This window comes from Dendrobates tinctorius, unplaced genomic scaffold (genome assembly GCF_039654945.1).
Source record: "Dendrobates tinctorius isolate UK_male_01 unplaced genomic scaffold, ASM3965494v1 ptg000183l, whole genome shotgun sequence".
Classification (NCBI taxonomy): Eukaryota; Metazoa; Chordata; class Amphibia; order Anura; family Dendrobatidae; genus Dendrobates; species Dendrobates tinctorius.
This window is the reverse complement of record NW_027361850.1, coordinates 7,921,610-7,934,452: the sequence shown is the minus strand read 5'-3', so window position 1 is coordinate 7,934,452 and position 12,843 is coordinate 7,921,610. Positions and strand designations below refer to the sequence as shown.

General features: G+C 42.8%; 1 protein-coding gene across 1 annotated transcript in view; it reads right to left on the bottom strand.

Annotated features, from left to right (window-relative positions):
- Nucleotides 1-12,843, bottom strand: part of RBBP4 (RB binding protein 4, chromatin remodeling factor) — a 68,032-nt gene that overhangs the window by 34,475 nt on the left and 20,714 nt on the right. The window contains exons 5-7 of the mRNA XM_073552004.1: nucleotides 9,060-9,175; nucleotides 8,697-8,857; nucleotides 5,694-5,820 (exon numbers count right to left, since the gene is read on the bottom strand). Of these exons, the coding sequence (XP_073408105.1) occupies nucleotides 5,694-5,820; nucleotides 8,697-8,857; nucleotides 9,060-9,175 (404 nt within the window). The remainder of the gene's footprint in view (nucleotides 1-5,693; nucleotides 5,821-8,696; nucleotides 8,858-9,059; nucleotides 9,176-12,843) is intronic.

The following is a 12,843-nucleotide window of genomic DNA, read 5'->3' as shown; positions in this document are numbered from 1 at the left end:
AATTTCTTTGGAACTTGATTGGGCCAGCGTAGCCACCATCTGGACTATCCGGTGTTGCAAGCTTTCATTAATTTTTTTCTGCCGTTCACATCAATTAGCTACAGTGCCATGGATTGTAAGCTTCTTGATTATGTTGCGCACCATGGTCAAAGCAACATCAAGATCTTTGGAGATGGACTTGCAACTTTGAGATTGTTGATATTTTTTAACAATTCTGTTCTCAAGTCCTCAGACAGTTCTCCATGCTTAGTGTGGTGCACACAGGTACAAAATGCAAAGAATGAGTTAACTTCTCCCTTTTAACTTGTTTCAGTTGTGGTTTTTATATTGCCCATACATGCAAGGGTTTGTGCACACGTTCAGTATTAGGCAGCGCTTTGGACACCGCACATGTCCGCTGCGTCCAAAGCACTGCCGGTTTCTGACCGCAGGTGATTCCATATGTGTTCATTGAACTGAGCGTAACCACAGTGTTCTATACATTGGATGGGTGAAGTTTATCTTGCAGAGACTCTCGACTCCGCAAGATAAATTGACATGCTGTGGTCTAGAAAGACGAGCCGCATGTCCATCTCAGCAGGAAAGCCGTAGGTGTCAGAGAATGCATAGTGGACATCGGGTTTCTTGAAATCCCATCCACTATGCTGTAACATCTGAATGCTGCAAACGTACGCAGCGTCCAACTCGCAACGTTTACTGACCGTGATAACGTACACTAAGGGCCCCCGTTACACACAGCGACGCTCTAGTGATCCCGACAACAATATGACCCGGTAAGGATCGCTGGTACGTCGCTACATGGTCGCTAGTAAGCTGTCAAACAGGCAGATCTACTCAACGACGCAGCAACGATACAGCGATCCGTATAACGACCTCAGCGGTCATTGGGACCTTGTCACAGCAGCTATTCTGACGACTCCGACCTCGATAGGCGTGCTTCAGCGTTGCCTTTTCCACGCCCCTCTGCTCCGATTGGTGGCCACTACTGCGCTATCACTACGTGGTTTGCTTCAGCGTCCCTGTCTGAATCGCTAGTGCACTATTTATTCGTGGATCCACGAGAGGGCGTTGAAAAGATAAAGCAAAATCACGCCTGTGTCCCTGAGTCGCCAACGAGGTCGCTCGTCGTTATTATGGCGTCAAACACAGCAATGCATGCTGGCCAGTGGGATACCAACGATCAAAAAATGGCCTAGGACATACGAGCACGATCAGCGATATGGCACGGGGGGCCGGTCGCAGCTATGTGTCACACGTAGCGAGAACGCTGGCGAGGTCGCTGTTGCGTCACAAAACCTGTGATGTTTCAGCGATCTCGCTATATGTGAAGTACCCCTTAGTTGCTACAGGCAAGTTTGAACAAGCAACACATGATTGAAAAAGTTGTTTACCCACTTTTGGAAAGGTGTCAACAATTTTTTCCTGCCCATTATTGGGGTTTAGTGTGAAATGATGTCCTTTTTGCCTTTTTTGGTGTTCCAATGCACACTAAGGAAATAAAAACCATGTGTATAACATCTGTAATTGCATTAATTTTCTGGAAGAAAGGTTTCCTTTTTCTAGAACAATTTCAATGGTGCCAACACTGTCAGCCATGACTGTATGCCTCCTGATCTGAATCCAATCAAATAAGTGGGACAGAACTCTTGCTTGGCTTGTTCTGATGAGGCTCTGCAAAATTAAGTTCTACATTACAATACTGCAAAAGCGCCATGCGATTTCTGAAGCTATACACTCAGCTTGGGAAATTTAAAAAGACCCACCAAAGGCCATTCAGTGGTCTGTATTTACACAGACTGGAATTAGTGATAAAACAGCAGCAGCAGCACTGGGACCTGTGATCCGCGGTCAGGTGTCTTCCACAGCACGCAATCAGTGACGTCATTATTGATGCATTGCGGAAGTTATCTGACCAGCCAGTCACAGGTCCCAGCGGTCCTGCTGCTGCTACCTTGATCTGAATGACTTTAGCAGCGTAAATACAGACCATGGATCAACCAGAGATGGAACCTGTTGAAGTGCCGAAAGATAATAGCTACTGGTGTTGATTTTTGAGCAAACTAAGCCAGCGAGCAAATCTTCATTTTACCTAGACAACCTCAAGATTTACTTATTTATTTTTTTTAAAGTAAAGGGCCCTTTACACATAGCGATATCGCTAAAAAGTCACCGAATTTGTGACGCAGCAGCGATATCACTAGCAATCTCGCTACATGTGATACTCATCGCTGATCGCGCGAGATGGGCCTGGTCCATTTCTCGTCGTCGGCTTCCTGCTGGCGCCGACGAGCGACTCCATGGACACAGGTGGAAGACTGTCACCCTCGCCGCGTCTGACAGGCAAGTACAACCGCTGACCGTTGCTGCATCGCTGGTGAGATCTTCCTGTGTGGCAGCTCACTAGCGACCATTTAGCAATGCACCAACGATCCTGACCGGGTCGTATCATGGTCGGGATCACTGGCGCATCACTAAATGTAACGGGGCCTTTAGTTTTTTACATCTGAATTACAATAGATATTTTATTCCACAGGACATTCCTTTAAATTTGCATATCCATTGACAAGGCATTGCCATTTCATTAAAGCACCACAACAGTGGTTTTCAAGGTTTTTTTCAGCGCTGGAGTGGTGCTTCTAATTTAACATCCTGTCCCCGTTCTTATTCTAATCCTTCGGCATCTTCACCTTTTTTTTTCCAGTGCCTCTCTACTTTAGTCCCACGGCACCATCTTGTGATCTCAACTTCTGACGGGCCACAAGTCAGAAGTTTCATCACAAGGCCTCAACGCTAGTCTATGAGAGCCAGAATAAAGGCCCTCATATTAAAAAACAACAAACAAAACCACAAACTGATTTTTCATCATGCCCCCAAAACATGGGATGCAGAAAGATAGAAAAAAAAAAGTCAAATGAAGATTCCCTATAAAAAGAGGCAGATGGAGGTACTGTGGACGCTATGGGCCTATAATCAGTCTTAAGGCCCCTTTACATTTAGCGATGCACCAGCGATCCCGACCACGATATGACCCGGTCAGGATCGCTGGTGCATCGCTAAATGGTCGCTAGTGAGCTGCCAAACAGGCAGATCTCACCAGTGACGCAGCAATGCTCGGCGGTCGTACTTACCTTTCAGACGCAGCGATGATGTCTTCTTCCGCCCGCGTCCATGTCTCACTCGTCCGTGCCAGCAGAAAGCAGACGAGAAATGGACCAGGCCGATCTCGCGCGATCAGCAATAGCCAGCGGGGAAGCCGGTCGGAGGTGCGCATCATATGTAGCGATATCGCTGCTGTGTCACAAAATCGGTGACGCTTTAGCGATGTCGCTATGTGTAAAGGGCCCTTTAGTCTGATCAAGGGTGCATAAAAGCACAGCTAACCACAGTTTGTGTACCTATGAAAAAAGGACTCCGCTGAACAGAGGCAAGACGGAGTAGAGAAACTCTGCTGCCTCATCATAGTGAATGGCTCCCTCGGGGGTTTCATCTGAATCACATCATGCAAAGAGTTCAATGGCAACCCTGAAGTACTAAACGTAGAGCACAGGATTAATGTGATGCCAAATGTTCTGTAAAGTTCCCAATAAAAGCTTGAATTCAAATCACAAAAAAAGAAAGTCCCCACTCAGGTCAGACATCTATTAATAGAAATATAGGGGGCTTTCACATTACTGGTAGCACTAAGCGCTTCATCCCAATCCTAACCCATCTCTTCAACCTGTCACTAACAACTGGTGTCTTCCCCTCATGCTTCAAACATACCTCAATCACACCCATCCTCAGAAAGCCCTCCCTTGACCCATCCACTGTCCAGCTATAGCCCCATATCACTTCTCCCCTATACCTCAAAGCTACTAGAACACCACCTCTCCTCGTGCTCCTCTTTGACCGCTTGCAATCTGGCTTCAGACTTGCACCTGTTGTGAATTCACTTTCTGGTCTACCTCTGGTTGCTGGTGAGGGTGGTGGAGCTGGTTGTATTGACAGAGGAGTCGTGAGTTCTCTTTCCGGGCTCCCTCTGGTGGTTGCAGGAGGTAATGAAGCTGATCTAATTAACAGAGACCTGCCACCTGATAACGAGGATGACGATTGGACAACTGGAGTCTCTGACTGGAAGACAGCCGACTCCCTCTATCCCTGCTGGTGATTTTCCTGCCTCCTGAGGTTTTAGTTTCCAGTTCAGTCCCTGCATTCTCAAGCTAAGTGTTCTTCTCTATTGTTCACATTGGATTTGGTTTTTCAAATCAGTTTTGTGTGGTCAGCCAGCCCCGCCTGGGGCTGTGCTGAATTTCCATCCTTATGTTACTGTTTGTGCCAGTTTGCTTTTTATGTCCCTTATTAGATTGGCCTCTTTTTGCGGTTTTCAGAATATGCCAGAGTGCTGATATAGTGGGTGAAGTCTAGTGACTTCAGGTTTTTTTTTTTTGCTATCAGAAGTGTTGGACAATTTTGCAAGGTTTTTTGGCGTGATTGCAGACAGTATCTTTGCTTTCCTGTCCTTTCTAATTAGTGTGGGCCCCATCGTTTGCTCAGCCTATTTTCCTACCTGTGTTTGTGTTTTCATCTTGTCTCACCGACAATATATGTTTGGGGGCTATCTATTCCTTTGGGGTCTGCTCTGGGGCAGTTTAGATTTCCCCTTTTCTTGCTTTAGGCTTATTTAGTCCTCCGGCTGTATCGAGGAGTCTAGAATCATCGTAGGTACGCTCCACGGCTACTGCTAGTTGTGTGGATAGGATCAGGGGTCTGCAATCCGCTTAGTTACCAACCTCTCTGGTTTTCTGTGACTTAGCTTGGTCTTGTTTTCCTCCTCGGTGACCCAATCATAACATGCACCATTCCATTGCAACTGCCCTGACTAGTCACCAATGACCTACTAACTGCCAAATTCAAGAGACACTACTTTGTCCTCCTCCTGGACCTGTCATCAGCCTTCGACACAGCAGACCATTCTCTTGCAACAGATTCTCTCATCTCTTGGCATCACAGACTTGGCCCTATTAGATTCCTTCTAAAAAGGCAGTGTTAACTTGGGTATGTAAACTTCTGATCCCTGGAATGTTGAGATATAAATGAAATCTGTAAACATTTGTGGGTAAAACTGATTGTGACTGTACAAAGTAAACAGCCAAGACAACTTGCTTAAATTGGTTTTCAAGTTATAGCCTTGTTCTCCATACATTCTATTGAATTTACTGCGCCTAAAACATCAAGACCTGCATTATTCCTTGATGAGGAGCTGGAGTAAGAAGCCTCTTCATCAATCAGTAGCGTTGGATGAGTGGCATACACCTCTGTGTGCATCTTGCCATAAATTCTATTCCAGCCCCTGCTGGATCAAGCTTGGTGGTGTAGGGAACACTGCCGCTTGTCATGAATTTCATGAGTGGCATTACCATGCCCCCGTCCCAATTCCACCCATCTTGCAGGAGCTGGGAGAAACTAGTGTGAGAATGCAAAAAGTTGCAGAAAATTTGCAAACAATTCTTATGATCAGAATGGATACTGCCCATATGGATTAATTTAAGTTCATTGTAATCAGTAGAAAAGTATAACGTGTGGAACTGTTATCCTAAAGCTGTGGTCACACTATGTTAAGCTATGTTTATTTTACGCTGCAGTAGTCAAACCAATGCAAGCTGTACCAAGTATTACTCTAGGAAAGAAGGTTTGTGTGCGCAAGAAAATATTACCTTGTCTGCAGACCCAGTAGCTAAGATGAACTCGCTGTAGGGATTGAACGAGAGGCAGTTGACCTCCGCTGTGTGAGCATCCACAGAATGGCTAGGTTTGGATGTGTTGTTCGATCGTGTGTCCCATCTAAAATAGAGGAAAAAAAATAAAAAAGTGGGTAATGGATAAACAACTACAAAATGTATTAAAACAGTTTCAAATTCCATGATAGAACCTACCAGGAAAAAGCAAGGCTACTTTTATATGGCAGTATTTTGCATCAGTATTTGTAAGCCAAAATCAGAAGTAGGTCCAAAACACAGAAGACGTGTAGGTTCCACTCCTACACAGACAGATTAAGGTGGAAAGAGGAGGTTGAGAGATCACACACAGGCAGAATCAGTGTCAGGAGAGATGATCACACAGGGACTACAGCAGCAAGGACAAGTAGTAAAGGCATATAGCTAGGTTAGTAATAGAGAGGTAAAAGGTAGCAGCATCCCGGATCCACAGAAACCTAAAGCAACCATGTATATGGCAAGCTTGAGACAAGCCATTTTACAGACTACAAATTAGAGAGCAAATACTACAGCCTGAAACTTAGTGCAACTTTCACTCACAGCAAGTGAAATATGTTGAAATCCCATAGCATTAAAGTTTTTCATATTCCGATATAGCGATGCATATACTTTTAAAATATTTGCTCAGTCATGAAGGGGTTATTTGCCATTTTGGTTTTTCTACTATTGTTCCAGGAGCCATTACTTATTTTAGCATCCACTTAGCCTTATGAAGGCTTGCTTTTTACGGGACAAGTTGGGAGTTTAAAATGACACTATTCACTTTACCTTATAATGTACTGATAGACCAAAAGAAAAGAAAAAAAAAAAAAATCAAAAGTGAAACGGTGAAGAAAAAATACCGCCGTTTTTATGAGGTTTGTTTCGAGTGTTTACAGTGCCATAGAAATAATCTAAAACGTTTCTTCAGGTCAGTAAGATTATCGCAATACCAAACTTGTATGGTTTTGATTATATTTTAGCAGTAATAAAGTAATTTGAGACCCATAAATATTTATCTGTCGGTAGAGCTGAGCGAGGGCTTGTTTTTCGGGGTTCCCAACACTTTACCGAGGATACAATAGTCATCATACATTGTGTGTGGAGGAATTCACTGTTGGGGGGGTGGGGGTCTCTTTTGTTGGAATCATACTTTATGGGAAAAATTTAAGCACAATCTAGAGGCTTCAGTAGGAGGAAAATTACTTTGTTAGTGTTGCAAATTTGTGCCATTTGCTCTTCTACGATGCCACCGAATATTAAGGCTTTTAGGGAGGTGGGGGGCCCAGACAGAAATTCTGCTATGGGGGCCTTATGATTTCTATGTATGTGGGACGACCCCTTTAAAGTTTGTTTCCATATGAAAAGGTTCATCGTTATATTGGATAAGAAAAAAAAATCTTCCTCAATTTAGACAATTTTTGTTTATAAATATTAAGGATGGCCATGGGCTGCGACTTTGTCCAAGTTTGTAATTTTGGCCCTCTGTGTACGAGTTGGAAATTGCTGCCTTAGGGGAATGAACCTGCAATCACCTGATCGCTTAATACTATACTGCAAAATATAGCTAAACTGAGTCTCATAGGGTAATCAACATTGCCACCATGGAGATTTCAGCAGGCTCCAGGTACAATGTTACCCCATTAGCAGCCAGCAGTTGTGTAGGCATGATGTGTGGCAGTGCATCTGACAGCAGCATTTAAATAGTTAATAAAGCCACTGCTGTTACAGGAATATGCCAGCTATTTAACAGTCAGCATCTGCCAGGTACCAGGTGGACTCAATTCCAGAGCACAATCCATGGTTCCCCTGAGACTAAGGAGGAATCTTTACTTTATATGGTTCTAAAGCGGTTAAGAGAAGAGACATCTTCCTCACAAAGGGGTTGTCCAAGTACTGGACAACCCCTTTAAGTGAAGGAGATGTGTTCCTTCTTGATCTAAATGTTTGGCCTCAATAAAATAAAAAAAATAAAAAAAAAAAAAAAAAAAAAAAAAACACCCTGTACCTGGATCCCATGCTGTCACCGTTACAGCAGTGTTGGCACTCACAGTTGGCACTCACAGTTGGCACAATGGAGCATGTCAATTCTTTCAGCGTTTTTCACCCATTGAAATGATTAGGTGGTGAAAAAAAAACACCAAAAATGCAGGTGTCAGGTTTTGCTGTGCTTTTTATGCCAAAACTTGATTCTATAGAATAGGACTTTTTTTTTCCAACACTAAACTTTATCATAATGCTCAAGAGACAAATCTAGCATGCCAAATTCGCAGCAAAAGAATCAAGAAAAACCTAGGAAAACTCGCTTTTTTTTCTACAGCTTCTTTCCTGCCAAGAGATCAGGTTTTGCTGAGGGGAAAAAAAAAAAAAAAAAACGCTGAAAAATTGCATAGTGTGAAGTTACCCTAACATTTTGTGAAGCACCTGTGGCGTTAACATGCTTCAGTGCCCGTGTCATTACCCCCACCTTCAGACAAAAATCGAACATGAAGAGGAAGTCCGGGCTGCAGCTCCTCTCACGTCCTCTTAATGTTCAAGTCGAAAGGAAGCAAGGACAGCGATGCCAGCGCCGATTGGATGCCGGGGTCACGTGTCATAACAAAACAGGAGCTCGGGGAAGAGCGAGTGACGACACAGCGGGAACAGCGTCAGCGCAAGAGTTGAGTATAACTTTATTTTATTGGGGATAACATCTTTAAGACATGATTTTTTTACCTGTCTAAAATAATCAAAAATATCCAAGTCGGAAAAAAAACGTACACATAAAACAAAGAGAAATGCAGCTGCCAGTTTTGTTTTCAAGGGGAACAGACACTGGGAAACATCTGATTAGTTGATAGTGGAGAACAGAGAACAGGGAAGAAAATTACCAAATTAGACAGCATGAAAAGCATAAATTTTCTTCCAAACTGGCAATTCACTTCACATAGCACGGTTTACCAGAGGAGTACAACACATACGTACATCATGAGTTTCTGGTCATCAGCTACAGATCCAAATAGGGATTCATGTAGTAAGTGCCACGAAACATCTTCCACAACTGCAGTGTGTCCTGTAAAAATGGTCTTGGCATCAACCACCTTGCCCTCTTTGGGTACTGCACTGATATCCCACAAACAAATTGTCTGTAAGTCAATCATAAAAAAAATAAATTAATTGCTTCAAATTCTGAGGTGTCTCATTCAACGTAGCTATAAAGTTAAACCCATTAAAGGCAGAGCTTGGGAAATGGGAGACATATCCTGCACTGCTTACAATAATTAGTGGGCTCTGTATACAACATTAGGATTCTATCAACTCAAAAGCCATATTAGATCTAGAACTCACATGGTCATCAGATGCACTGAGAAGATTTCCACTAAGGTTAGGATTCCAGGACAATCCATATCCTTCCTTCTGGTGACCACGAAGCCGGAGATCAGGGTTACATTCACCTGAAGGATCTATACAATAAAATATAAAAAGGACTAAACATGCTTGACTATTGATAATACAACAGAAAAAGGTAAACGAGGAAGAAGGATATTAACCCCTTAGCGACAGAGCCAGTTTGCAGCTTAATGACCAGGCCAATTTTTACAATTCTGACCACTGTCCCTTTATGAGATTATAACTCTGGAACGCTTTAATGGATCCCGCTGATTCTAAGACTGTTTTTTCTTGACATATTGTACTTCATGTTAGTGGTAAAATTTCTTCGATAAGTCTTGTGTTTATGAAAAAAACGGAAATATGGCGAAAATTTAGAAAATTTTGCAATTTTAAAAATTTAAATTTTTATGCCCTTAAATCAGAGAGATGTGTCACACAAATTTCTTAATAAACAACATTTCCCACATGTCTACTTTACATCAGCACAATTTTGGAAGCAAAATTTTTTTTTTGTTATGAAGTTATAAGGGTTAGAAGTGACCAGCGATTTCTCATTTTTACAACAAAATTTACAAAACCATTTTTTTTTTTTTTTTTTTTTTTAGGGACCACATCATATTTAAAGTCATTTTGAGGGGTGTACATGACAGAAAATACCCAAAAGTGGCACTATTCTAAACACTAGACCCCTCAAGGTGCTCAAAACCACATTCAAGAAGTTTATTAACCCTTTGCTTTAGTTCCTGTGAAGCACTTAATGTGGAAGGAAAAAATTAACAGTTAACTTTTTTTTTGCAAAAAATTTACTTCAGAACCAATTTTTTTTTATTTTCACAAGTGTTAAAAGAGAAAATCAACCACAAAATTTGTTGTACAATTTCTCTTGAATACGCCGATACCCCATATGTGGGGGTAAACCACTTTTTCAGCACACGGCAGAGCTCACAAGGGATGGAGCGCCGTTTGACTTTTTCAACGCAGAATTGGCTAGAATTGAGATCGGATGCCATGTTGCGTTCGGAGAGCCCTTAATGTGCCTAAACAGTGGAAAACTCCAACAAGTGACCCCATTTTGGAAACTAGACCCAATAAGGAACTTATCTAGATGTGTGGTGAGCACTTTGAACCTTCAAGTGCTTCACAGAAGTTTATAACGTAGAGCCGTGAAAATAAAAAAATCCATTTTTTTTCCAACAAAAATGATCTTTTTGCCCCCAAATCTTTATTTTTACAAGGGTAACAGGAGAAATCATACCCGCACAGTTGTTGTGCGATTTGTCCGGAGTACGCCAATACCCCATATGTGGGGGGAACCACTGTCTGGGCGCATGGGAGAGAAGGGAAGGAGTGCCATTTTGGAATGCAGACTTTGATGGAATGGTCTGTGGGCATCATGTTGCGTTTGCAGAGCCCCTAATGTGCCTAAACAGTGGAAACCCCCCACAAGTGACCCCATTTTGGAAATTAGACCCCCTAAGGAACTTATCTAGATGTGGGGTGAGCACTTTGAACCCCCAAGCGCTTCACAAAAGTTTATAAACGCAGAGCCGTGAAAATAAAGTCTTTATTTCCACAAAAGTGATTTTTTAGACCCCCAAAGTTGGTAAATAGTGGAAACCCCTATATTCTTGCTCCAACCCTAATCCCAACCCTAATCCTAATCCCAACCCTAATCCCAACCCTAATCCCTAATCCTAATCCCAACCCTAATCCCAATTCGCCCTAACCCTAATTCTAACCCTAGCCGTGACCCGAGCCCTAACCCTAATGGAAAGCTGAAAAAAAAAAAATATTTTCTTTATTTCATTATATTTGCCTATATAAGGGGGTGTTAAACAGGGGGGGGGGGGTTATGTACTTTTTTTATTTTGATCACTATGATAGTTTATCATAGTGATCAAAATAATGAATGGAATCTGCCAGCTGGAGCCAGCAGATTGCCGGCGGGCGCACTGCGCATGCGCCCGCCATTTTCAATATAGCGGCGCCCATCGGAGGACGCCGGCGGGACGTGGGACCACCGGGAGGGGACGGAGGGCCACGGAGAGGTACCGGGGGGGGGGACCCTATTTCTCTCTCCTCTGATGTGCAATCACATCAGAGGAGAAATTAAATGTAAAATCGCGGCTTTTTTTTTTTTGCGGTCGCCGTTATAGGGTTAATAACGGCGATCGCAAAAGCGGGGTCGGTAAAAACCGACCGATTCATGTTCTCTGGGGTCTTGGCTACCCACGGCAGCCGAGACCCCAGAGAAAATCCGACACTGGGGGGCGCTATTCACTTAAATCACAGCGCCGTGAATTAACGGCGCTGTGGTTTTAGTACCCTTAACTACCGCCGTTAAAAGGCGTATCGGCGGTCGTTAAGGGGTTAAAGCACAAAATAGTTACTGGTTAATTATATAGCAATAAGTGTAACCCCTTCAAGGCTTCATTTTAGCATTTGTGACCATAGGAACCTCTGCAAAAACTCTGTACGAAGAAATTTTTTTTTTTACATTGCAAGGTTAGATATTGAAATGCAGTATACTACCCTTGCATTTACTAGAGTGGGGGAAAATCATTGCCTTCAACAGTTAACCCCATAAGGTTGCAGACAATTTTCATTTTTGCTTTTAGAAGTACACCACTCGATCATATTGTAAAAAAGAAAAAAAAATCCTATGTGGGAAAAAAAAAGGAATGCCGCCATGTTTTTTACATTCCATTTTTACGGCATTCGTTGTGAGGTAAAAACAACCTGGTAATATGATTCCTCAGGTCAGGGCACCTGTGGTGATGCTTTGCACAAAAAATGAAAGTGGCTTAAGTTGCCATTTTTCAAAGACCTATAACTTTATTTTCCCCATCGATTAAAGGGTACCCGTCACCAGGTTTGGCTGATATAAGTTACGGCCATCACCTTTCAGGGCTCATATACAGCATTCTATAATGCTGTACAGTTGAGGCCAAAAGTATTGACACCCCTGCAATTCTGTCAGATAATACTCAGTTTCTTCCTGAAAATGACTGCAAACACAAATCCTTTGGTATTATCTTCATTTAATTTGTCTTAAATGAAAAAACACAAAAGAGAATGAAGCAAAACATTGATCATTTCCCACAAAACTCCAAAAATGGGCCAGGCAAAAGTATTGGCACCCTCAGCCTAATACTTGGTTGCACAACCTTTAGCCAAAATAACTGCGACCAACCGCTTCCGGTAACCATCAGCGAGTTTCTTACAATGCTCTGCTGGAATTTTAGACCATTCTTCTTTGGCAAACTGCTCCAGGTCCCTGATATTTGAAATGTGCCTTCTCCAAACTGCCATTTTTAGATCTCTCCACAGGTATTCTATGGGATTCAGGTCTGGACTCATTGCTGGCCACCTTAGAAGTCTCCAGTGCTTTCTCAAACCATTTTCTAGTGCTTTTTAAAGTGAGTTTTGGGTCATTGTCCTGCTGGAAGACCCATGACCTCTGAGGGAGACTCCGCTTTCTCACACTGGGCCCTACATTATGCTGCAAAATTTGTTGGTAGTCTTCAGACTGTGTTAACACTGCCACATGCGGAATATTTTTCTGCACTGGTGTACCACACGGCCAATCCCTGATTGTAGGCTGGCTATTTCATTTGGTATTATTGCACCTGAGCAGTTACCATTTTACTTGGGTCCACTGCACCCTGGTGAGTGCAGATGTATTTAGGCGTGTGTGGTTTTATCTTGATTTTTTTGGAGGATTTTTTCCTCTCTCTGA